This window comes from Nerophis ophidion, linkage group LG15 (genome assembly GCF_033978795.1).
Source record: "Nerophis ophidion isolate RoL-2023_Sa linkage group LG15, RoL_Noph_v1.0, whole genome shotgun sequence".
Classification (NCBI taxonomy): domain Eukaryota; kingdom Metazoa; phylum Chordata; class Actinopteri; order Syngnathiformes; family Syngnathidae; genus Nerophis; species Nerophis ophidion.
The window spans coordinates 7,987,992-8,014,256 of record NC_084625.1 but is presented as its reverse complement, the minus strand read 5'-3'; the positions used below and the strand labels follow the sequence as shown (position 1 = coordinate 8,014,256).

At 37.7% G+C, this 26,265-nt stretch overlaps 1 protein-coding gene across 6 annotated transcripts in view; it reads left to right on the top strand.

The window, feature by feature from the left end:
* LOC133569202 (sodium channel protein type 4 subunit alpha-like) overlaps nt 1-26,265 on the top strand; it is a 347,269-nt gene that overhangs the window by 249,897 nt on the left and 71,107 nt on the right. For all 6 annotated transcript variants that reach the window (XM_061921424.1, XM_061921423.1, XM_061921421.1 and 3 more), the window contains exons 15-18: nt 8,353-8,473; nt 8,563-8,801; nt 24,911-25,084; nt 25,163-25,324. In XM_061921424.1, coding sequence (XP_061777408.1) covers nt 8,353-8,473; nt 8,563-8,801; nt 24,911-25,084; nt 25,163-25,324 — 696 coding nt within the window. The remainder of the gene's footprint in view (nt 1-8,352; nt 8,474-8,562; nt 8,802-24,910; nt 25,085-25,162; nt 25,325-26,265) is intronic.

Sequence of the window (26,265 nt, the reverse complement as noted above, 5' to 3'; positions counted from 1 at the left end):
ACAAGAAAAACTTGGAATTTTGGCAGTTTTATAATAAAAGTGGTCATTTTGAAGTAAAAAAATTTACAAGGAAAACTGAAAATTTGTGTAATTTTACGATAAAAGTTGGAATTTTACTCAATAACAGTGGCAATTTCACAAGAAAAGCTTAAAATGTTGGCGACTTTATGAAAAGTGTCGTAAATTAATCGACAAAAGTTACAATTATATAAGAAAAATTTTACATTTTGCTGATATAATGATAATCTGAATTTTTACTTGGCAAAATGATGACAAAAGTCATAATTGTACTCCAAAAAATGTAAAATTTTTACAAGAACAACCCAAAAATTGGCAATTTTGTGATAAGTCAGAATTTTATATGACAAATGTCACCATTTTGCATTTAAAAGTAATAATTTTACATTAAAAAAGTAATCATTTTACGAGAAAATATTGCGATATTACAGAAACAGAAAGAATATGATAAAAATTGTTCCCAATTGTATGAGGAAAAAGTCGACACATTGGGAGAAAAAGACTCCTTTTTTTGTTTTTAATTAGTTTTTAATCTTCATTATTTACTTAAAGTTATTACAGTATGTCTCTTTTTACATTTTACAAGAACACATACACACTCTTGTATTTGTTACCCTCTTGAGACCTCTGAGAAATACCTCTTTAGGACCAGCCTTTCTAGATATATAAAGATTTGTATTAACAACATTAATAATATATACATACTATGCAAATATGAAAAAGCTTGTTGTGAAAAATGCACTGTAATTTCACAAGAAAAAGGTCTTAATTTCACAAGAAAAACTTTGAATTTTGGCAGTATTATAATAAATGTGGTCATTTTCAAGTAGAAAAATTTACAAGGAAAACTGAAAATTTGTGTAATTTCATGATAAAAGTTGGAATTTTACTCAATAACAGTCGCAATTTCACAAAAAAAGCTTAAAATGTCGGCGACTTTATGAAAAGTGTCATAATTTAATTGACAAAAGTTACAATTTTATAAAAAAAAATTACATTTTGCCGATATAATGATAATCGGAATTTTTACTTGGCAAAATGATGACAAAAGTCATAATTGTACTCCAAAAAATGTCACAATTTTTACAAGAACAACCCAAAAATTGGCAATATTGTGATAAGTCAGAATTTTATATGACAAATGTTACCATTTTGCATTAAAAAGTAATAATTTTACATTAAAAAAGTAATCATTTTACGAGAAAATATTGCGATATTACAGAAACAGAAAGAATATGAGAAATTGTTCCCAATTGTATAAGAAAAAAGTTGACACATTGGGAGAAACAGACTCCTTTTTTTGTTTTTAATTAGTTTTTAATCTTCATTATTTACTTAAAGTTATTACAGTATGTCTCTATTTACATTTTACAAGAACACACACACACTCTTGTATTTGTTACCCTCTTGAGACCTCTGAGAAATACCTCTTTAGGACCACCCTTTCTAGATATATAAAGATTTGTATTAACAACATTAATAATATATACATACTATGCAAATATAAAAAAGCTTGTTGTGAAAAAATGCGTTAGAATTTCACAGGAAAAAGGTCAAAATTTCACAAGAAAAACTGAGAATTTTGGCAGTTTTATAATCAAAGTGGTCATTTTGAAGTAAAAAAATTTACAAGGAAAACTGAAAATTTGTGTAATTTTATGATAAAAGTTGGAATTTTACTCAATAACAGTGGCAATTTCACAAGAAAAGCTTAAAATGTTGGCAACGTTATGAAAAGTGTCGTAATTTAATCGACAAAAGTTACAATTATATAAGAGAAATTTTACATTCTGCCGATATAATGATAATAGGAATTTTTACTTGGCAAAATGATGACAAAAGTCATAATTGTACTCCAAAAAATGTCACAATTTTTACAAGAACAACCAAAAAATTGGCGATATTGTGATAAAAGTCAAAATTTTAAATGACAAATGTCACCATTTTGCATTTAAAATTAATAATTTTACATTAAAAATGTTATCATTTTTCGAGAAAATATTGCGATATTACAAAAACAGAATATGAGAAATTGTTCCCAATTGTATACGAAAAAAGTCAACACATTGGGAGAAAAATACTCCTGTTTTTGTTTTTAATTAGTTTTTAATCTTCATTATTTACTTAAAGTTATTACAGTATGTCTCTTTTTACATTTTCAAGAACATATACACACTCTTGTATTTGTTACCCTCTTGAGACCTCTGAAAAATTCCTCTTTAGGACCAGCCTTTCTAGGTATATAAAGATTTGTATTAACAACATTAATAATATATACATACTATGCAAATATAAAAAAGCTTGTTGTGAAAAATGCATTGTAATTTCACAAGAAAAAGGTCTTAATTTCACAAGAAAAACTTTGAATTTTGGCAGTTTTATAATAAAAGTGGTAATTTTCAAGTAAAAAAATTTACAAGAAAAACGGAAAAATTGTGTAATTTTATGATAAAAGTTGGAATTTTACTCAGTAACAGTTGCAATTTCACAAGAAAAGCTTAAAATGTTGGCAACGTTATGAAAAGTGTCGTAATTTAATCGACAAAAGTTACAATTATATAAGAGAAATTTTACATTTTGCCGATATAATGATAATCGGAATTTTTACTTGGCAAAATGATGACAAAAGTCATAATTGTACTCCAAAAAATGTCACAATTTTTACAAGAACAACCAAAAAATTGGCAATATTGTGATAAAAGTCAGAATTTTATATGACAAATGTCACCATTTTGCATTTAAAATAATAATTTTACATTAAAAAAGTAATCATTTTACGAGAAAATATTGCGATATTACAGAAACAGAAAGAATATGAGAAATTGTTCCCAATTGTATGAGAAAAAAGTCGACACATTGGGAGAAAAACACTCCTTTTTTTGTTTTTAATTAGTTTTTAATTTCATTATTTACTTAGTTATTACAGTATGTCTCTATTTACATTTTCAAGAACATATACACACTCTTGTATTTGTTACCCTCTTGAGACCTCTGAAAAATACCTCTTTAGGACCACCCTTTCTAGATATATAAAGATTTGTATTAACAACATTAATAAAATATACATAATATGCAAATATGAAAAAGCTTGTTGTGAAAAATGCATTGTAATTTCAAAAAGAAAAGGTCATAATTTCACAAGAAAAACTTTGATTTTTGGCAGTTTTATAATAAAAGTGGTAATTTTCAAGTAAAAAAATTTACAAGAAAAACGGAAAAATGGTGTAATTTTATGATAAAAGTTGGAATTTTACTCAATAACAGTGGCAATTTCACAAGAAAAGCTTAAAATGTTGGCGACTTTATGAAAAGTGTCGTAAATTAATCGACAAAAGTTACAATCATATAAGAGAAATTTTACATTTTGCCGATATAATGATAATCGGAATTTTTACTTGGCAAAATGATGACAAAAGTCATCATTTTACTCCAAAAAATTTCACTATTTTTACAAGAAAAACCCCAAAATTGGCAATATTGTGATAAAAGTCAGAATTTTATATGACAAATGTCACCATTTTGCATTTAAAATTAATAATTTTACATGAACTAAGTAATCATTTTACGAGAAATTATTGCGATATTACAGAAACAGAAAGAATATGAGAAATTGTTCCCAATTGTATGAGAAAAAAGTCGACACATTGGGAGAAAAACACTCCTTTTTTTGTTTTTAATTAGTTTTTAATCTTCATTATTTACTTAAAGTTATTACAGTATGTCTCTATTTACATTTTACAAGAACACGTACACACTCTTGTATTTGTTACCCTCTTGAGACCTCTGAAAAATACCTCTTTAGGACCACCCTTTCTAGATATATAAAGATTTGTATTAACAACATTAATAATATATACATACTATGCAAATATAAAAAAGCTTGTTGTGAAAAAATGCGTTAGAATTTCACAGGAAAAAGGTCAACATTTCACAAGAAAAACTTAGAATTTTGGCAGTTTTATAATAAAAGTGGTCATTTTCAAGTAGAAAAATTTACAAGGAAAACTGAAAATTTGTGTAATTTTATGCTAAGAGTTGGAATTTTACTCAATAACAGTTGCAATTTCACAAGAAAAGCTTAAAATGTTGGCGACTTTATGAAAAGTGTCGTAAATTAATCAACAAAAGTTACAATTATATAAGAGAAATTTTACATTTTGCCGATATAATGATAATCGGAATTTTTACTTGGCAAAATGATGATAAAAGTCATCATTTTACTCCAAAAATTGTCACTATTTTTACAAGAACAACCCAAAAATTGGCAATATTGTGAAAAAAGTCAGAATTTTATATGACAAATGTCACCATTTTGCATTTAAAAGTAATAATTTTACATTAAAAAAGTAATCATTTTACGAGAAAATATTGCGATATTACAGAAACAGAAAGAATATGACAAATTGTTCCCAATTGTATAAGAAAAAAGTCGACACATTGGGAGAAAAAGACTCCTTTTTTTGTTTTTAATTAGTTTTTATGCGTTAGAATTTCACAGGAAAAAGGTCATAATTTCACAAGAAAAACTTAGAATTTTGGCAGTATTATAATAAAAGTGGTCATTTTCAAGTAGAAAAATTTCCAAGGAAAACTGAAAATTTGTGTAATTTTATGATAAAAGTAGGAATTTTACTAAATAACAGTTGCAATTTCACAAGAAAAGCTTAAAATGTTGGCAACTTTATGAAAAGAGTCGTAATTTAACTCGACAAAAGTTAAAATTTTATAAGAAATATTTAACATTTTTGCCGATATAATAATCTGAATCTTTACTTGGCAAAATGATGACAAAAGTCATAATTGTACTCCAAAAAATGTCACTATTTTTAAAAGAACAACAAAAAAATGGCAATATTGTGATAAAAGTCAGAATTTTATACGACCAATGTCACCATTTTGCATTAAAAAGTAATAATTTTACATTAAAAAAGTAATAATTTTACGAGAAAATATTGCGATATTACAGAAACAGAAAGAATATGACAAATTGTTCCCAATTGTATAAGAAAAAAGTCGACACATTGTGAGAAAATTTGTTGGTTGTAATTGTTTTTTAATCTTCATTATTTACTTTAAGTTATTACAGTATGTTTCTATATACTATTTTTTTTTAAATTACTTTTGGCCAAAGGGGGCGCATTTCCATTTCTTACACACACTTGTTATTTCATATGTTGACCAGAGGGGGAGCACTTTTAAAACCGACACACAGTCAATTTGAAAAAAAAAAAAGTCTGAATTTTATATGACAAATGTCACCATTTTGCATTAAAAAAGTAATAATTTTACATTAAAAAAGTAATAATTTTACGAAAAAATATTGCGATATTACAGAAACAGAAAGAATATGACAAATTGTTCCCAATTGTATGAGAAAAAAGTCGACACATTGGGAGAAAATTTGTTGGTTGTAATTGTTTTTTAATCTTCATTATTTACTTTAAGTTATTACAGTATGTCTCTATATACTATTTTTTTTTTAATTAGTTTTGGCCAAAGGGGGCGCATTTCCATTTCTTACACACACTTGTTATTTCATATGTTGACCAGAGGGGGAGCACTTTTAAAACCGACACACAGTCAATTTGAAAAAAAAAAAGTCTGAATTTTACATGACAAATGTCAACATTTTGCATTAAAAAGTAATAATTTTACATTAAAAAAGTAATAATTTTACGAGAAAATATCGCGATATTACAGAAACAGAAAGAATATGACAAATTGTTCCCAATTGTATGAGAAAAAAGTCGACACATTGGGAGAAAATTTGTTGGTTGTAATTGTTTTTTAATCTTCATTGTTTACTTTAAGTTATACAGTATGTCTTTATATACTATTTTTTTTAATTAGTTTTGCCCAAAGGGGGCGTATTTCCATTTCTTACACACACTTGTTATTTCATATGTTGACCAGAGGGGGAGCACTTTTAAAACCGACACACAGTCACTCTGAAAAAAAAAGTCTGAATTTAATATGACAAAGGTCAACATTTTGCATTAAAAAGTAATAATTTTACATTAAAAAAGTAATCATTTTACGAGAAAATATTGCGATATTATAGAAACAGAAAGAATATGACAAATTGTTCCCAATTGTATGAGAAAAAAGTCGACACATTGGGAGAAAATTTGTTGGTTGTAATTGTTTTGTAAATCTTCATTATTTACTTTAAGTTATACAGTATGTTTCTATATACTATTTTTTTTTAAATTATTTTTGGCCAAAGGGGGCGCATTTCCATTTCTTACACACACTTGTTATTTCATATGTTGACCAGAGGGGGAGCACTTTTAAAACCGACACACAGTCAATTTGAAAAAAAAAAAGTCTGAATTTTATATGACAAATGTCACCATTTTGCATTAAAAAGTAATAATTTTACATTAAAAAGTTAATCATTTTATGAGAAAATATTGCGATATTACAGAAACAGAAGGAATATGACAAATTGTTCCCAATTGTATGAGAAAAAAGTCGACAAATTGGGAGAAAATGTGTTGGTTGTAATTGTTTTTTAATCTTCATTATTTACTTTAAGTTATACAGTATGTCTCTATATACTATTTTTTTTAAATTAGTTTTGGCCAAAGGGGGCGCATTTCCATTTCTTACACACACTTGTTATTTCATATGTTGACCAGAGGGGGAGCACTTTTAAAACCGACACACAGTCAATTTGAAAAAAAAAAAAAAGTCTGAATTTTATATGACAAATGTCACCATTTTGCATTAAAAAGTAATAATTTTACATTAAAAAAGTAATCATTTTACGAGAAAATATTGCAATATTACAGAAACAGAAAGAATATGACAAATTGTTCACAATCGTATGAGAAAAAAGTTGAGACATTGTGAGAAAATTTGTTGGTTGTAATTGTTTTTTAATCTTAATTATTTACTTTAAGTTGTACAGTATGTCTCTATATACTATTTTTTTTAAAATTAGTTTTGGCCAAAGGGGGCGCATTTCCATTTCTTACACACACTTGTTATTTCATATGTTGACGAGAGGGGGAGCACTTTTAAAACCGACACACAGTCAATTTGAAAAAAAAAAAGTCTGAATTTTATATGACAAATGTCACCATTTTGCATTAAAAAGTAATAATTTTACATTAAAAAAGTAATCATTTTACGAGAAAATATTGCGATATTACAGAAACAGAAAGGATATGACAAATTGTTCCCAATTGTATGAGAAAAAAGTCGACACATTGAGAGAAAATTTGTTGGTTGTAATTGTTTTTTAATCTTCATTGTTTACTTCAAGTTATACAGTATGTCTCTATATACTTTTTTTTTTTAAATTAGTTTTGGCCAAAGGGGGCGCATTTCCATTTCTTACACACACCTGTTATTTCATATGTTGACCAGAGGGGGAGCACTTTTAAAACCGACACACAGTCAATTTGAAAAAAAAAAAGTCTGAATTTTACATGACAAATGTCAACATTTTGCATTAAAAAGTAATAATTTTACATTAAAAAAGTAATCATTTTACGAGAAAATATTGCGATATTACAGAAACAGAAAGAATATGACAAATTGTTCCCAATTGTATGGGAAAAAAGTCGACACATTGGGAGAAAATTTGTTGGTTGTAATTGTTTTTTAATCTTCATTGTTTACTTTAAGTTATACAGTATGTCTCTATATACCATTTTTTTTAAATTAGTTTTGGCCAAAGGGGGCGCATTTCCATTTCTTACACACATTTGTTATTTCATATGTTGACCAGAGGGGGAGCACTTTTAAAACCGACACACAAAGTCTGAATTTTATATGACAAATGTCACCATTTTGCATTAAAAAGTAATAATTTTACATTAAAAAAGTAATCATTTTACGAGAAAATATTGCGATATTACAGAAACAACTTGTTCACACCTCCTCATATGGAAGCTACTTTTCTTTGTTGATGTCTCAAGAAGGGTATAAATACAAGAACACACACACACACACAGTCAGCCGTGATTTCTTGGAATCACTGAAAATCAATCATCAGCTGCTTACCCGTTTCCTTGGCGACACACACACACACACACACACAAAAACTGGGTGTGAGTTTTCCTTGCCCTTTTGTGGGTTCTTCTGAGGATGTTGTAGTCGTAATGATTTGTGCAGTCCTTTGAGACATTTGTGATTTGGGGCTATATAAATAAACATTGATTGATTGAAAGTAAAGATTTACGTCAGGTCAAGCGTGTGTTTGGCGTGCACAATGTTATCACCACGGTAACAAAGGCCGGTCAGCTCACGCGGCGTGCATGTATGTTGTTTGGTGCGGTGCGCACGTGTGCGGCCGCCTGACCATGTCCGTGCGTCCCCTCCCAGGTTCCCACCTCCTCCACGGAGCTCAGCACCGTGCTACTTCCTCGGCCCTCATCCACGCACGGCTCCGAGCAGCGAGGGAGGGCGCCGAGCGCCACCAGCCACCTCACGGACGCCATGGAGGGTGAGCACCGCCGTAGAACTTGCCTTTTTTTTTTTTTTTTTTGAAGGAGTGTGTTTAGGCCTGACATATTTTTGGGGTGGCTCAATCAGAGCTGGAGGAGGCCCACAAGAAATGCCACCCGTGCTGGTACGTCTTCGCCCACCGTTACCTGGTGTGGGAGTGCGCCCCCTTCTGGCTGGAGCTGAAGCGGCTGGTGAAGATCATGGTGATGGACCCCTTCCTGGACCTGGCCATCACCATGTGCATCGTCCTCAACACCCTCTTCATGGCCATGGAGCACTACCCCATGACCGAGGAGTTCAACCGCATGCTGAGCATCGGGAACCAGGTAGGGGACCCTCGCCAATGGAACCAAACATCGATACAGCTGGTGCCGAGTTAGCTGTTTGCATGCTTCAGGCAATATGGTCGTTGCTTTACCTGAGGCGTGAAAGGCCCGCCAGCTTGTGTGTTCACACCTGCCCGTGCCCACACACACACGGCATAGCTCGGTTGGTAGAGTGGCCGTGCCAGCAACTTGAGGGTTGCAGGTTCGATTCCCGCTTCCGCCATCCTAGTCACTGCCGTTGTGTCCTTGGGCAAGACACTTTACCCACCTGCTCCCAGTGCCCCCCACACTGCTTTAAATGTAACTTAGATATTGGGTTTCACTATGTAAAGTGCTTTGAGTCACTAGAGAAAAGCGCTATATAAATATAATTCACTTCACTTCACACACATGCACAGTTTGTCAATTCCGCTAAAGGCCTACTGAAATTAGATTTTCTTATTTAAACGGGGATATCAGGTCCATTCTGTGTGTCATACTTGATCATTTCGCAATATTGCCATATTTTTGCTGAAAGGATTTAGAAGAGAACATCGACGATAAAGTTCGCAACTTTTGGTCGCTAATAAAAAAAGCCTTGCATGTACCGGAAGTAGCAGACTATGTGCGCGTGACGTCACGGGTTGTGGAGCTCCTCATATCTGAACATTGTTTACAATCATGGCCACCAGCAGTGAGAGCGATTCGGACCGAGAAAGCGACGATTTCCCCATTAATTTGAGCGAGGATGAAAGATTCGTGGATGAGGAAAGTCAGAGTGAAGCACTAGTGGGAGCGATTCAGATGTTATTAGACAAATTCACTAGGATAATTCTGGAAAATCCCTTATCTGCTTATTGTGTTACTAGTGTTTTATTGAGATTATATGGTTGTACCTGTACAACCTGAAGGTCGGCCCCGCACCTTTCTTCAGCACCAGTCGACGGGTGGTAGGCTAATATAGACACTTACACACAGGATGAAAGATTCGTGGATGAGGAAAGTGAGAGTGAAGGACTACGAAAAAAAAAAAAAGACGAGGGCAGTGGGAGTGATTCCGATCTTATTAGACACATTTAGTAGGATAATTCTGGAAAATCCCTTATCTGCTTATTGTGTTTCTAGTGTTTTATTGAGATTATATGGTTGTACCTGTACAACCTGAAGGTCGGCCCCGCGCCTTTCTTCAGCACCAGTCGACGGGTGGTAGGCTAATATAGACACTTACACACAGGATGAAAAATTCGTGGATGAAGAAAGTGAGAGTGAAGGACTAAGAAAAAAAAAAAAAAAGCCGAGGGCAGAGGGAGCGATTCAGATGTTATTAGACACATTTACTAGGATAATTCTGGAAAATCCCTTATCTGCTTATTGTGTTACTAGTGTTTTAGTGAGATTATATGGTTGTACCTGTACAACCTGAAGGTCGGCCCCGCACCTTTCTTCAGCACCAGTCGACGGGTGGTAGACTAATATAGACACTTACACACAGGATGAAAGATTTGTGGATGAGGAAAGTGAGAGTGAAGCACTAATGGGAGCGATTCAGATGTTATTAGACAAATTTACTAGGATAATTCTGGAAAATCCCTTATCTGCTTATTGTGTTACTAGTGTTTTAGTGAGATTATATGGTCGTACCTGTACAACCTGAAGGTCGGCCCCGCACCTTTCTTCAGCACCAGTCGACGGGTGGTAGGCTAATATAGACACTTACACACAGGATGAAAGATTCGTGGATGAGGAAAGTGAGAGTGAAGGACTACGAAGAAAAAAAAAGACGAGGGCAGTGGGAGTGATTCCGATGTTATTAGACACATTTAGTAGGATAATTCTGGAAAATCCCTTATCTGCTTATTGTGTTACTAGTGTTTTAGTGAGATTATATGGTCGTACCTGTACAACCTGAAGGTCGGCCCCGCACCTTTCTTCAGCACCAGTCGACGGGTGGTGGCAATGCCCATCTCTGCCCTTCGCAAGGGACCCTCTTAGAAACACGATCTTTCGAAATGATCGCTGCATAATACACTGTACTTTGTGTGTGTGGTCCAATCCAACCATGTTCGCTTGACATCTCTGTTCCATAGTAAAGCTTGACTGTCATCTTTCGGGGATGTAAACAATGAAACACCGGCTGTGTTTGTGTTGCTAAAGGCGGCCGCAATACACTGCTTCCCACCTACAGCTTTCTTCTTTGATGTCTCCATTATTAATTGAACAAATGGCAAAAGATTCAGCAACACAGATGTCCAGAATACTGTGTAATTATGCGATGAAAGCAGACTACTTATAGCTGGGAACGGTGCTGGAACAAAATGCGTGACGTCACACGCATGCGTCATCATACCGTGACGGTTTAGCAGGATACTTCCGCTCGAAATTTTAAATGGCAATTTAGTAAACTAAAAAGGCTGTATTGGCATGTGTTGCAATGTTAATATTTCATCATTGATATATAAACTATCAGACTGCGTGGTCGCTAGTAGTGGCTTTCAGTAGGCCTTTAAGCTCAGTTTTAGACCAAAAAAGAGAAGTTGATTTGCAGGCGAGTGTGAAGCACCTCCAAGTCCGAGTCCATGGTTCTCGCCCGGGAAAGGGTGGAGTGCCATCTCCAAGTTGGGGAGGAGACCCTGCCCCAAGTGGAGGAGTTCAAGTACCTCGGAGTCTTGTTCACGAGTGAGGGAAGAGTGGAATCGTGAGCTCGACACACGGATCGGTGCGGCGTCTTCAGTAATGCGGACGCTGTATCTATCCGTTGTGGTGAAGACGGAGCTGAGCCGGAAGGCAAAGCTCTCAATTTACCGGTCGATCTACGTTTCCATCCTCACCTACGGTCATGAGCTTTGGGTTATGACCATACTTGCCAACCCTCCCGGATTTTCCGGGAGACTCCTGAAATTCAGCGCCATGCGGACCTGAGTGGGGACAGCCTGTTTTCACGTCCGCTTTCCCGCTTTATAAACAACTTGCCTGCCCAATCACGTTACAACATCTACGGATTTTAATAAAAAACTGCACACACAAGGAGACGAAGCAGAAGAACGAGGAAGTTACAGCCACGGCGACGCCGTCAACGAGCAAAATGAAGAAATACGCTTGCAAGTTCCAAAACGAATGGAAACAAGGATTTCACTTTATCTAGGAGAGTTCGGAGGGGAAGGGGTATGTTGCCTGTAAATTTTGCCCCCCACCTCCCGAAATGGGAGGTCTCAAGGTTGGCAAGTATGGTTATGACCCAAAGGACAAGATCACAAGCTCTCCTTTAGAGATAGGGGTGACAAGCCTCTGTCATCCGGGAGGAACACGTTGTTCCTCCACATGGAGAGGAGCCAGATGAGGTGGTTCGAGGATCTGGTCAGGATGCCACCCGAACGCCTCCCTAGGGAGGTGTTTAGGGCACGTCCGACCGGCAGAAGGCCACGGGGAAGACCCAAGACATGTTGGGAAGACTATGTCTCCCGGCTGGCCTGGGGTAGGTAGGTCGGTCTTTATTGTCATTACAACAAGTACAACAATTTTTTTGTTTACAGCACAAACCTGTTCAAGATTAGACAAAGAAACAGTGTACAGGGTTACAGAACAGGAACGCTGATTGGTTGCCAAGAGGCGCCCCGTAAAAGATGAGAAAAATGTAAATGCTGGGGAAGGATGAATAAAAAAATACAATCTAGACTGGAAAGAAAACCTCTGTGCAATGCACACATAAACACATTACATTTAATCACGACAAACTCGCAAGCGGTGGTGATGGCGGGGGTGTGGTGTGTGTGTGTGTGTGTGTGTATAGGAGGGAGGGAGGTCAAAAGCGCTGGGGAAGGATGAGTAAAAAAAATAAAATCTAGACTGGGCTCCTAAGGGGGCCCAGTCTGGAGTGGAAAGAAAACGTCTGTGCAATGCACACATAAACACGTTACATTTAATCACGACAAACTCGCAAGCGGTGGTGATGGCGGGGGTGTGGGGGGTGTGTGTGTATAGGACGGAGGGAGGTCAAAAGCGCTGGGGAAGGATGAGTAAAAAAAATACAATCTAGACTGGGCTCCTAAGGGGACCCAGTCTGGAGTGGAAAGAAAACCTCTGTGCAATGCACACATAAACACGTTACATTTAATCACGACAAACTCGCAAGCGGTGGTGATGGCGGGGGTGTGGGGTGTGTGTGTGTGTGTGTATAGGAGGGAGGGAGGTCAAAAGCGCTGGGGAAGGATGAGTAAAAAAAATACAATCTAGACTGGGCTCCTAAGGGGGCCCAGTCTGGAGTGGAAAGAAAACCTCTGTGCAATGCACACATAAACACGTTACATTTAATCACGACAAACTCGCAAGCGGTGGTGATGGCGGGGGTGTGGGGGGTGTGTGTGTGTATATGAGAGGGAGGGAGGTCAAAAGCGCTGGGGAAGGATGAGTAAAAAAAATACAATCTAAACTGGGCTCCTAAGGGGACCCAGTCTGGAGTGGAAAGAAAACCTCTGTGCAATGCACACATAAACACGTTGCATTTAATCACAACAAACTCGCAAACGGTGGTGGTGGCGGGGGTGTGGGTGTGTGTGTGTGTGTGTGTGTGTGTGTGTGTGTGTGTGTGTGTGTGTGTGTATAGGAGGGAGGGAGGTCAAAAGCGCTGGGGAAGGATGAGTAAAAAAAATACAATCTAGACTGGGCTCCTAAGGGGACCCAGTCTGGAGTGGAAAGAAAACCTCTGTGCAATGCACACATAAACACGTTACATTTAATCACGACAAACTCGCAAGCGGTGGTGATGGCGGGGGTGTGGGGGGTGTGTGTGTATAGGAGGGAGGGAGGTCAAAAGCGCTGGGGAAAGATGAGTAAAAAAAATACAATCTAGACTGGGCTCCTAAGGGGACCCAGTCTGGAGTGGAAAGAAAACCTCTGTGCAATGCACACATAAACACGTTACATTTAATCACGACAAACTCGCAAGCGGTGGTGATGGCGGGGGTGTGGGGGGTGTGTGTGTATAGGACGGAGGGAGGTCAAAAGCGCTGGGGAAGGATGAGTAAAAAAAATACAATCTAGACTGGGCTCCTAAGGGGACCCAGTCTGGAGTGGAAAGAAAACCTCTGTGCAATGCACACATAAACACGTTACATTTAATCACGACAAACTCGCAAGCGGTGGTGATGGCGGGGGTGTGGGGTGTGTGTGTGTGTGTGTATAGGAGGGAGGGAGGTCAAAAGCGCTGGGGAAGGATGAGTAAAAAAAATACAATCTAGACTGGGCTCCTAAGGGGGCCCAGTCTGGAGTGGAAAGAAAACCTCTGTGCAATGCACACATAAACACATTACATTTAATCACGACAAACTCGCAAGCGGTGGTGATGGCGGGGGTGTGGGGTGTGTGTGTGTGTGTGTGTGTGTGTATAGGAGGGAGGGAGGTAAAAAGCGCTGGGGAAGGATGAGTAAAAAAAATACAATCTAGACTGGGCTCCTAAGGGGGCCCAGTCTGGAGTGGAAAGAAAACCTCTGTGCAATGCACACATAAACACGTTACATTTAATCACGACAAACTCGCAAGCGGTGGTGATGGCGGGGGTGTGAGTGTGTGTGTATAGGAGGGAGGGAGGTCAAAAGCGCTGGGGAAGGATGAGTAAAAAAAATACAATCTAGACTGGGCTCCTAAGGGGACCCAGTCTGGAGTGGAAAGAAAACCTCTGTGCAATGCACACATAAACATGTTACATTTAATCACAACAAACTCGCAAACGGTGGTGGTGGCGGGGGTGTGGGGTGTGTGTGTGTGTATAGGAGGGAGGGAGGTCAAAAGCGCTGGGGAAGGATGAGTAAAAAAAATACAATCTAGACTGGGCTCCTAAGGGGACCCAGTCTGGAGTGGAAAGAAAACCTCTGTGCAATGCACACATAAGCACGTTACATTTAATCACGACAAACTCGCAAGCGGTGGTGATGGCGGGGGTGTGTGTGTGTATAGGAGGGAGGGAGGTCAAAAGCACTGGGGAAGGATGAGTAAAAAAAATACAATCTAGACTGGGCTCCTAAGGGGACCCAGTCTGGAGTGGAAAGAAAACCTCTGTGCAATGCACACATAAACACGTTACATTTAATCACGACAAACTCGCAAGCGGTGGTGATGGCGGGGGTGTGGGGTGTGTGTGTGTGTGTGTGTGTATAGGAGGGAGGGAGGTCAAAAGCGCTGGGGAAGGATGAGTAAAAAAAATACAATCTAGACTGGGCTCCTAAGGGGACCCAGTCTGGAGTGGAAAGAAAACCTTTGTGCAATGCACACATAAACACGTTACATTTAATCACGACAAACTCGCAAACGGTGGTGATGGCGGGGGCGTGGGGTGTGTGTGTGTATAGGAGGGAGGGAGGTCAAAAGCGTCCATCATTAAGGGTGTTCTCGGGGGTGATTTGAGGACAGTGTAAAGAAAGAGGCTTCGAAAAAGCTCGGACAAGACAAAAACAAAGGGAGCAAGCTGGGAGAAAGAGGGAGCGGGAAAACGCCCTCACCAGAGGCGTTCCCGACTGGCCCGGGAACGTTTCGGGATCCCCCCGGGAGGAGCTTAGGCTGCTGCCCCCGTGACCCGATCTCGGATAAGCGGAAGAAAATGGACGGATGGATGGAAGTTTTTCAGCAGGTTAGGTAGCATTAGCTCAGCGGCCATGATGTTTTTAAATCAGAGTGCCGGTCTTCCACAGGAGTCATCACTTGCTACATTGTATGTTGTATACCGTACTTTCCGGGCTAAAGAGCGCACCGGTATTTAAGCCGCACCCACCAAATTTTAGAAGAAATTCATATTTTTATATATATTAGTCACACCGGATACTAAAGTAAGTCGCAGATGTATATCAGAACGAAAGATATTTGTAAATGTTTATTTACATACCTTAATTGTTTCCAAACACGGCAGTAAAACGGCTGATCAAACAAAACAGAAGTCTCTGCTCTCCAATCAGCTGAACAGACTTTATAACTGCACAGTTGTCACATTGAGTTGTCGACGAACCGCAAGATGCAGAGAAGGCGGCAGGCATAGTGCAGGTAAACATGATTTAATTTAAAACTAAAACAATAACAAACAAAAGGCGCGCACAAGGCGGAGAACAAACTTGGCTATGAACAAAAACTAGCACAAAGGCTAACTGTGGACTAGAAACAAACACACTTACCGTGACAGGAAGGAACTATGACATGAGCAGAGTGAACAGAAGTAGACACAGCTACAACGATAAGTATTAATGACATTGACAGGTAGTGGTGACAATAATCCAGCCCTGACTGGAGGGGAAGCCAGCTTTAAATAGTACCTGGCTGATTGACACCAGGTGTGGTCAGGTGCCAATCAGCCGCATCTGAAGGGAAACAGCGCTCAGGGAGAAAAAACAGGAAATAACCAAAATTAAAGCGCTGACAGGAAACAAAGACACAGAGGAAAAACTCAAACCTAACCAAACTGTCAGGGACGAACCTGACAGGATTAAAATGTATGAGAATGTTTTATATTTTGAACCTTATTTTTTAACACTGTGATTACCAGCGGAATTATTCATTGCTTATCATGTTAAGCAATGTCAGCTATGATTTATCCTAGAGCCAAATGCAGTCATCAAAAGAGCCACATCTGGCTCGAGAGCCAAAGGTTCCCTACCCCTGCACTACGCCATACCGCCCCCATATCATATAATGATTCCTAGCGCAGAAAACCCCATGAATTAGGTGCACCGTTTTATAAGCCCCGAGGTTCAAAGCGTAGGAAAAAAAGTAGCGGCTTATAGTCCGAAAAATATGGTATATGAACATGTTTGCGCGTTGCACAACTTTTATCGACTTTGATTGTGTCAGCACAGTCATGTCCCGACATGATCCCTTGGCACACACACACACACACACACACACACACACACACACACACACACACACACACACACACACACACAGGCTGAAAGGCGAGCTAAAAGCGATGCAAACGTCTGCGAGGATTACAGGATTTATCCAGTTAACAATTTCGCGATGCCGCTCTTTCGGTCAAGGCACCATGACTCAGATTTTCCCCCCTCTCAGACCTGAATGGCTTGAAAGTTTGCAGCGTTCACAGAAGAGGAAGACGAAGCGGTATGTTGACGCTGCACTGTGTGCATGGTGTCATGTGACCTCTGGTGACAGCAGCAAGTGTACGCCTCTGCTTTTGAGAGGTGCACACAACAACAACAACAAACGGAGTTCACAAAATGAACCTTTAAGTCAGGGGTGTCCAAAGTGTGGCCCGGGGGCCATTTGCGGTCCACAGATAATTATTTACCGGCCCGCCACACATTCTGCAAAAATTGCAAAATTGATAGTATTGCAAAAATTTTAAAAAACATTTAAAAACAGGGTCTCCCCGGGTTGGGGAGGAGACCCTGACCCAAGTGGAGGTGTTCAAGTACCTAGGAGTCTTGTTCACGAGTGAGGGAAGAGTGGATCGTGAGATCGACAGGCGGATCGGTGCGGCGTCTTCAGTAATGCGGATGTTGTATCGGTCCTTTGTGGTGAAGAAGGAGCTGAGCCGGAAGGCAAAGCTCTCAATTTACCGGTCGATCTACGTTCCCATCCTCACCTATGGTCATGAGCTTTGGGTCATGACCGAAAGGATAAGATCACGGGATGGCGTGGCGCAGTGGTAGAGTGGCCGTGCGCAACCCGGGGGTCACTGGTTCAGATCCCACCTAGTACCAACCTTGTCACGTCCGTTGTGTCCTGAGCAAGACACTTCACCCTTGCTCCTGATGGATGCTGGTTGGCCTTGCATGGCAGCTCCCTCCATCAGTGTGTGAATGGGTAAATGTGGAAGTAGTGTCAAAGCGCTTTGAGTACCTTGAAGGTAGAAAAGCGCTATACAAGTACAACCCATTTATCATTTATTTACAAGCGGCCCAAATGAGTTTCCTCCGCCGTTAGAGAGAGGGTGAGAAGCTCTGCCATCCGGGAGGAACTCAAAGTAAAGCCGCTGCTCCTTCACATGGAGAGGAACCAGATGAGGTGGTTCGGGCATCTGGTCAGGATGCCACCCGAACGCCTCCCTAGGGAGGTGTTTAGGGCACGTCCAACCGGTAGGAGGCCACGGGGAAGACCCAGGACACGTTGGGAAGACTATGTCTCCCGGCTGGCCTGGGAACGCCTCGGGATCCCCCGGGAAGAGCCAGACGAAGTGGCTGGGGAGAGGGAAGTCTGGGTTTCCCTGCTTAGGCTGTTGCCCCCGCGACCCGACCTCGGATAAGCGGAAGATGATGGATGGATTTAAAAAAAGTGGAATGAAGTGACATCTAATGAGAAAAAGTGGCAATGTTAACACAAAGCTGCCATAAAGGCAGCTTTTTCTTTTTTTTTCTATTGCTCAAAAAAAAAAAAGATAAAAAAATCCATGTTATAATGAATTATTACTTAAAAATTATCACTTTTAAATGTGCAAAAAATATTGCATATGTTGTGTGGTTGCCATATAAAAACATCAAAGTTTTGACAAAAGAGCATAAAACAAACAAAATAATAGTTCAAACTTAAAATCGACAGATATATCGGAAGTTGATCTTGAAATTTAAGTGTTAAAAGTTAAAAAAAAAACAACTAATGAAAATGCATCACTTTATGAGTGGGGAACCTTTCGGATCTCAAATATATTTAGTAGGATTTTATTTAACTTTTCACTGTGATTACTCAAAAATATAAAATAATTCAAATCAATGGTGTCCTGCATTATTGATCTTGGAGGGCTTTAATCGCTAAATAAATGAACTCTCCGGAAGGAATCAATAAAGTACTATCTATCCATCTAAATACTGCATGTTTCAGTTTTACTATAAAAAAACAAAGTTGTCTTTGACAGAAAAGGCATAAAACCTTATTTGTTTTACTTTACATCAGTGGTTCTCAAACTTTTTTTGTCATCCCCCACTTTGGACAAGGGGGAGTTTTCAAGCCCCAATTGCCCCCATCGCCCAAAAAGAACGCTAATGCCAAGCTTAACATTTTCAAATGTATTGAACATCAAGTAACATCAAGTTGTATACATTCAAACTCAATAACGTAAAATAACATCAAGTTCAATATGAAATAAAGTAATTGTGCTGCTGTGGTATAACTTGCATCAAGTTCAATAATAAATCAAATAACTTGCATCAAGTTCAATAATAAATCAAATAACTTGCATCAAGTTCAATAATAAATCAAATAACTTGCATCAAGTTCAATAATAAATCAAATAACTTGCATCAAGTTCAATGATAAATCAAATAACTTGCATCAAGTTCAATGATAAATCAAACAACTTGCATCAAGTTCAATAATAAATCAAATAACTTGCATCAAGTTCAATAACAAATCAAATAACTTGCATCAAGTTCAATAATAAATCAAATAACTTGCATCAAGTTCAATAATAAATCAAATAACTTGCATCAAGTTCAATAATAAATCAAATAACTTGCATCAAGTTCAATAATAAATCAAATAACTTGCATCAAGTTCAATAATAAATCAAATAACTTGCATCAAGTTCAATGATAAATCAAATAACTTGCATCAAGTTCAATGATAAATCAAACAACTTGCATCAAGTTCAATAATAAATCAAATAACTTGCATCAAGTTCAATAATAAATCAAATAACTTGCATCAAGTTCAATAACAAATCAAATAACTTGCATCAAGTTCAATAATAAATCAAATAACTTGCATCAAGTTCAATAATAAATCAAATAACTTGCATCAAGTTCAATAATAAATCAAATAACTTGCATCAAGTTCAATAATAAATCAAATAACTTGCATCAAGTTCAATAATAAATCAAATAACTTGCATCAAGTTCAATAATAAATCAAATAACTTGCATCAAGTTCAATAATAAATCAAATAACTTGCATCAAGTTCAATAATAAATCAAATAACTTGCATCAAGTTCAATAATAAATCAAATAACTTGCATCAAGTTCAATAATAAATCAAATAACTTGCATCAAGTTCAATAATAAATCAAATAACTTGCATCAAGTTCAATAATAAATCAAATAACTTGCATCAAATTCAATAATAAATCAAATAACTTGCATCAAGTTCAATAATAAATCAAATAACTTGCATCAAGTTCAATAATAAATCAAATAACTTGCATCAAGTTCAATAACAAATCAAATAACTTGCATCAAGTTCAATAATAAATCAAATAACTTGCATCAAGTTCAATAATAAATCAAATAACTTGCATCAAGTTCAATAATAAATCAAATAACTTGCATCAAGTTCAATAATAAATCAAATAACTTGCATCAAGTTCAATAATAAATCAAATAACTTGCATCAAGTTCAATAATAAATCAAATAACTTGCATCAAGTTCAATAATAAATCAAATAACTTGCATCAAGTTCAATAATAAATCAAATAACTTGCATCAAGTTCAATAATAAATCAAATAACTTGCATCAAGTTCAATAATAAATCAAATAACTTGCATCAAGTTCAATAATAAATCAAATAACTTGCATCAAGTTCAATAATAAATCAAATAACTTGCATCAAGTTCAATAATAAATCAAATAACTTGCATCAAGTTCAATAATAAATCAAATAACTTGCATCAAGTTCAATAATAAATCAAATAACTTGCATCAAGTTCAATAATAAATCAAATAACTTGCATCAAGTTCAATAATAAATCAAATAACTTGCATCAAGTTCAATAATAAATCAAATAACTTGCATCAAGTTCAATAATAAATCAAATAACTTGCATCAAGTTCAATAATAAATCTAACTTGCATCAAGTTCAATAATAAATCAAATAACTTGCATCAAGTTCAATAATAAATCAAATAACTTGCATCAAGTTCAATAATAAATCAAATAACTTGCATCAAGTTCAATAATAAATCAAATAACTTGCATCAAGTTCAATAATAAATCAAATAACTTGCATCAAGTTCAATAATAAATCAAATAACTTGCATCAAGTTCAATAATAAATCAAATAACTTGCATCAAGTTCAATAATAAATCAAATAACTTGCATCAAGTTCAATAATAAATCAAATAACTTGCATCAAGTTCAATAATAAATCAAATAACTTGCATCAAGTTCAATAATAAATCAAATAACTTGCATCAAGTTCAATAATAAATCAAATAACTTGCATCAAGTTCAATAATAAATCAAATAACTTGCATCAAGTTCAATAATAAATCAAATAACTTGCATCAAGTTCAATAATAAATCAAATAACTTGCATCAAGTTCAATAATAAATCAAATAACTTGCATCAAGTTCAATAATAAATCAAATAACTTGCATCAAGTTCAATAATAAATCAAATAAATTGCATCAAATTCAATAATAAATCAAATAACTTGCATCAAGTTCAATAATAAATCAAATAACTTGCATCAAGTTCAATAATAAATCAAATAACTTGCATCAAGTTCAATAATAAATCAAATAACTTGCATCAAGTTCAATAATAAATCAAATAACTTGCATCAAGTTCAATAATAAATCAAATAAATTGCATCAAGTTCAATAATAAATCAAATAACTTGCATCAAGTTCAATAATAAATCAAATAACTTGCATCAAGTTCAATAATAAATCAAATAACTTGCATCAAGTTCAATAATAAATCAAATAACTTGCATCAAGTTCAATAATAAATCAAATAACTTGCATCAAGTTCAATAATAAATCAAATAACTTGCATCAAGTTCAATAATAAATCAAATAACTTGCATCAAGTTCAATAATAAATCAAATAACTTGCATCAAGTTCAATAATAAATCAAATAACTTGCATCAAGTTCAATAATAAATCAAATAACTTGCATCAAGTTCAATAATAAATCAAATAACTTGCATCAAGTTCAATAATAAATTAATTAAAACGCCACTTTTTCGTGTTTTGATCAAATTTACCGCGCTCACAACATCTGTTAAAACCTCATTGAGTTCGGGGCTGAGCTGCCTTGACACGAGTGCTTCCCGGTGATTGACAGTGTGTCCAATGCGCATTTGGCGCAACCCTCTTTATTAGAACCTGCAGCCCGTTTCCTGACCCTGCCATGGTCTGTGCGCCATCAGAGCAAAACCCCACACAGTTTTCCCATTTAAGGTCTAGTTCTTTGAGGAAAATGTCCATTATCTTGAACAGCCATCAGCACTGGCTCTGTTTTTTTTGTATTTGTAAAACAGCAAACCCTCGCACAGTGACTCGCCATTCACAAAAGCGGACGTATCACGTATGCGATGAACAGGCAGTCTTTATTGCCTCCAGTAGCTATGTCCACTTGTAAAGCAAAACGATTTTCTTTTAATTTCAATCAATCAAGCAATCAATGTTTATTTATATAGCCCCAAATCACAAATGTCTCAAAGGACTGCACAAACCATTACGACTACAACATCCTCGGAAGAACCCACAAAAGGGCAAGGAAAACTCACACCCAGTGGGCAGGGAGAATTCACATCCAGTGGGACACCAGTGACAATGCTGACTATGAGAAACCTTGGAGAGGACCTCAGATGTGGGCAACCCCCTCCCCCTCTAGGGGACCGAAAGCAATGGATGCCGAGCGGGTCTAACATGATACTGTGAAAGTTCAATCCATAGTGGCTCCAAGACAGCAGCGAGAGTCCCGTTTACAGGAAACCATCTCAAGCGGATCAGCAGCGTAGAGATGTCCCCAACCGATACAGGCGAGCGGTCCATCCTGGGTCCCGACGAGCGGTCCATCCTGGGTCTCGACTCTGGACAGCCAGTACTTCATCCATGGTCATCGGACCGGACCCCCTCCACAAGGGAGGGGGGGACATAGGAGAAAGAAAAGAAGCGGCAGATCAACTGGTCTAAAAAGGAGGTATATTTAAAGGCTAGAGTATACAGATGAGTTTTAAGGTGAGACTTAAATGCTTCTACTGAGGTAGCATCTCGAACTGTTACCGGGAGGGCATTCCAGAGTACTGGAGCCCGAACGGAAAACGCTCTATAGCCCGCAGACTTTTTTTGGGCTCTAGGAATCACTAATAAGCCGGAGTCCTTTGAACGCAGATTTCTTGCCGGGACATATGGTACAATACAATCGGCAAGATAGGATGGAGCTAGACCGTGTAGTATTTTATACGTAAGTAGTAAAACCTTAAAGTCACATCTTAAGTGCACAGGAAGCCAGTGCAGGTGAGCCAGTACAGGCGTAATGTGATCAAACTTTCTTGTTCTTGTCAAAAGTCTAGCAGCCGCATTTTGTACCAACTGTAATCTTTTAATGCTAGACATGGGGAGACCCGAAAATAATACGTTACAGTAATCGAGACGAGACGTAACAAACGCATGGATAATGATCTCGGCGTCTTTAGTGGACAAAATGGAGCGAATTTTAGCGATGTTACGGAGGTGAAAGAAGGCCGTTTTAGTAACGCTTTTAATGTGTGACTCAAAGGAGAGAGTTGGGTCGAAGATAATACCCAGATTTTTTACAGAGTCACCTTGTTTTATTATTTGGTTGTCAAATGTTAAAGTTGTATTATTAAATAGAGGTCGGTGTCTAGCAGGACCGATAATCAGCATTTCCGTTTTTTTGGCATTAAATTTGTCTACGAGTTGTTCCTCAAGATCACTTGCAATGTCGCATATACGTCTCGCAACTGTGTCGTTTGACAGTGGGACAGCTTTTCATTTTGCTGCTACCCATTCGCGCGAAGGTTTCTTCCGCTTAGCCCCGCCCACATTAGTCACTGACTGTTGCGTCTGTCAAACTTTCGCTCCGACCTAGAAATTTGAAGCCTACAAGAAAAATAAGTAATTTACATTAATTTATATAGCGGATTTCACAGACACAATCACAAAGTGATTTACAGTTTGTATAGAAAATGGGGTTGTGAAAAAAAAATCTAAGAATATAATAACAAAAATAAGAATTAAAAATTAAAGTGAAATTTCCTCCCATTCCTGGCGCCCCCACCTGTCACGTCTCTATTCCCCACCAAACTTTGAGAAACGCTGCTTTATATCAACCTCAAGTTGATATAGAGATTTACTGTAAGCATTTAATAATAAAAAATAATAATAATTTGACTTATTTTTAACATTTTAGTGACTGAGACCCTCTATGCCAGTGGTTCTCAAATGGGGGTAGGCGTACCCCTGGGGTACTTGAAGGTATGCCAAGGGGCAGGTGAGATTTTTCAAAAATATTCTAAAAATAGCAACAATTAAAAAATCCTTTATAAATATATTTATTGAATAATACTTCAACAGAATATGAATGAAATTTTATAAACTGTGAAAAGAAATGCAACAATGCAATATTCAGTGTTGACAGGTAGATGTTTTTGTGGACATGTTCCATAAATATTGATGTTAAAGATTTCTTTTTTTGTGAAAAATGTTAAGATGGATCTCTATTACAATCCCCAAGTTGATGATTACTTCTATGTGTAGAAATCTTTATTTATAATTGAATCACTTGTTTATTTTTCAACAAGTTTTTACTTATTTTTATCTTTTTTTCCAAATAGTTGAAGAAAGACCACTACAAATGAGCAATATTTTGCACTGTTATACAATTTAATCAATCAGAAACTGATGACATAGTGCTGTATTTTACTTCTTTATCTCTTTTTTTTTTTCAACCGAAAATGCTTCGTTCTGATTAGGGGGTACTTGACTTTAAAAAATGTTCACAGGGGGTACATCACTGAAAAAAGGTTGAGAACCACTGTTCTATGCTCCCCAGGAGCCCTAAGGATTAAAAAAAAAATCAATTTATTTTGTTATGGTTTGAAAATGAAAAATATCAAAATGGCCCCCGCATGCTTGAATTTTTCCGTGTGCGGCCCTCTGTGGAAAAAGTTTGGACACCCCTGCTTTAAGTCTTGCGAGCTCGCTTTTCATTGGACACGTTTTAAAAACACGTGTTCCACTTTCCACCAGCAAAGTGCTTTTTACAAGCTCACCTAATTTTCGCAGTGATCAGCATGATGTCGCCATGGAAACAAAGTTACTTAGTTCATTCACACAGTGATGACGCAGCATCAGGATCGACTGGAGCCGCGGCTCTAAAAATAAAAAGGGGACTTTTGTCGTCAGGCTTCTTTTTTTTTTTTGAAATTCTTCTCCACCCGCCAGGTGTTCTCAGGCATCTTCACGGCAGAGATGCTCCTGAAGATCATCGCTCTGGACCCGTACTACTACTTCCAGACGGGCTGGAACATCTTCGACAGCATCATCGTGTGTCTCAGCCTCATGGAGCTCGGCCTGGGCAGCGTGGAGGGCCTCAGCGTGCTGCGCTCATTCCGCCTGGTGAAGCCCTTCGCCGAGACGCTTTCACAGTGGAAGCCATCAAACTCAATTCTCTCTCTCTCTCTCTCTCTTTCTCAGCTGCGTGTTTTCAAGCTCGCTCGCTCGTGGCCCACCCTCAACACCCTCATCAAGATCATCGGGAACTCCATGGGCGCTCTGGGCAACCTCACGCTGGTCCTCGCCATCATCGTCTTTATCTTCGCCGTGGTCGGCATGCAACTCTTTGGGAAGAACTATGATGTAATGTCCGAAAGTGTCCAACCTGTTTTGTGGTGTGGCCCAGGGTTCTGTTCTGGGACCGATGTCCCTAATAAAACAAGGGGCGGTATAGCTCGGTCAACCTGAGGGTTGCAGGTTCGATTCCCGCTTCCGCCATCCTAGTCACTGCCGTTGTGTCCTTGGGCAAGACACTTTACCCACCTGCTCCCAGTGCCACCCACACTGCTTTAAATGTAACTTAGATATTGGGTTTCACTATGTAAAGTGCTTTGAGTCACTAGAGAAAAGCGCTATATAAATATAATTCACTTCACCTTTGGGAGAGACGACCCTATTGAATTTGTAAGTTTTTATAATTATTCTTTATTATACCGCTGCCTCTTTGGGCTGTAATTCGACCCCCTTAAGATGCTTCAAAACTCACCAAATTTGAGACACACACCAGGACTGGCGGAAATTACGATCCAATCAAAAAAACAAAACCCATTCATCCATCATCTTCCGCTTATCCGAGGTGGGGTCGCGGGGGCAACAGCCTAAGCAGGGAAACCCAGACTTCCCTCTCCCCAGCCACTTCGTCCAGCTCTTCCCGGGGGATCCCGAGGCGTTCCGAGGCCAGCCGGGAGACATAGTCTTCCCAACGTGTCCTGGGTCTTCCCCGTGGCCTCCTACCGGTTGGACGTGCCTTAAACACCTCCCTAGGGAGGCGTTCAGGTGGCATCCTGACCAGATGCCCGAACCACCTCATCTGGCTCCTCTCCATGTGAAGGAGCAGCGGCTTTACTTTGAGTTCCTCCCGGATGGCAGAGCTTCTCACCCTATCTCTAAGGGAGAGACCCAAACTCATTTGGGCCGCTTGTACCCATGATCTTATCCTTTCGGTCATGACCCAAAGCTCATGACCATAGGTGAGGATGGGAACATAGATCGACCGGTAAATTGAGAGCTTTGCCTTCCGGCTC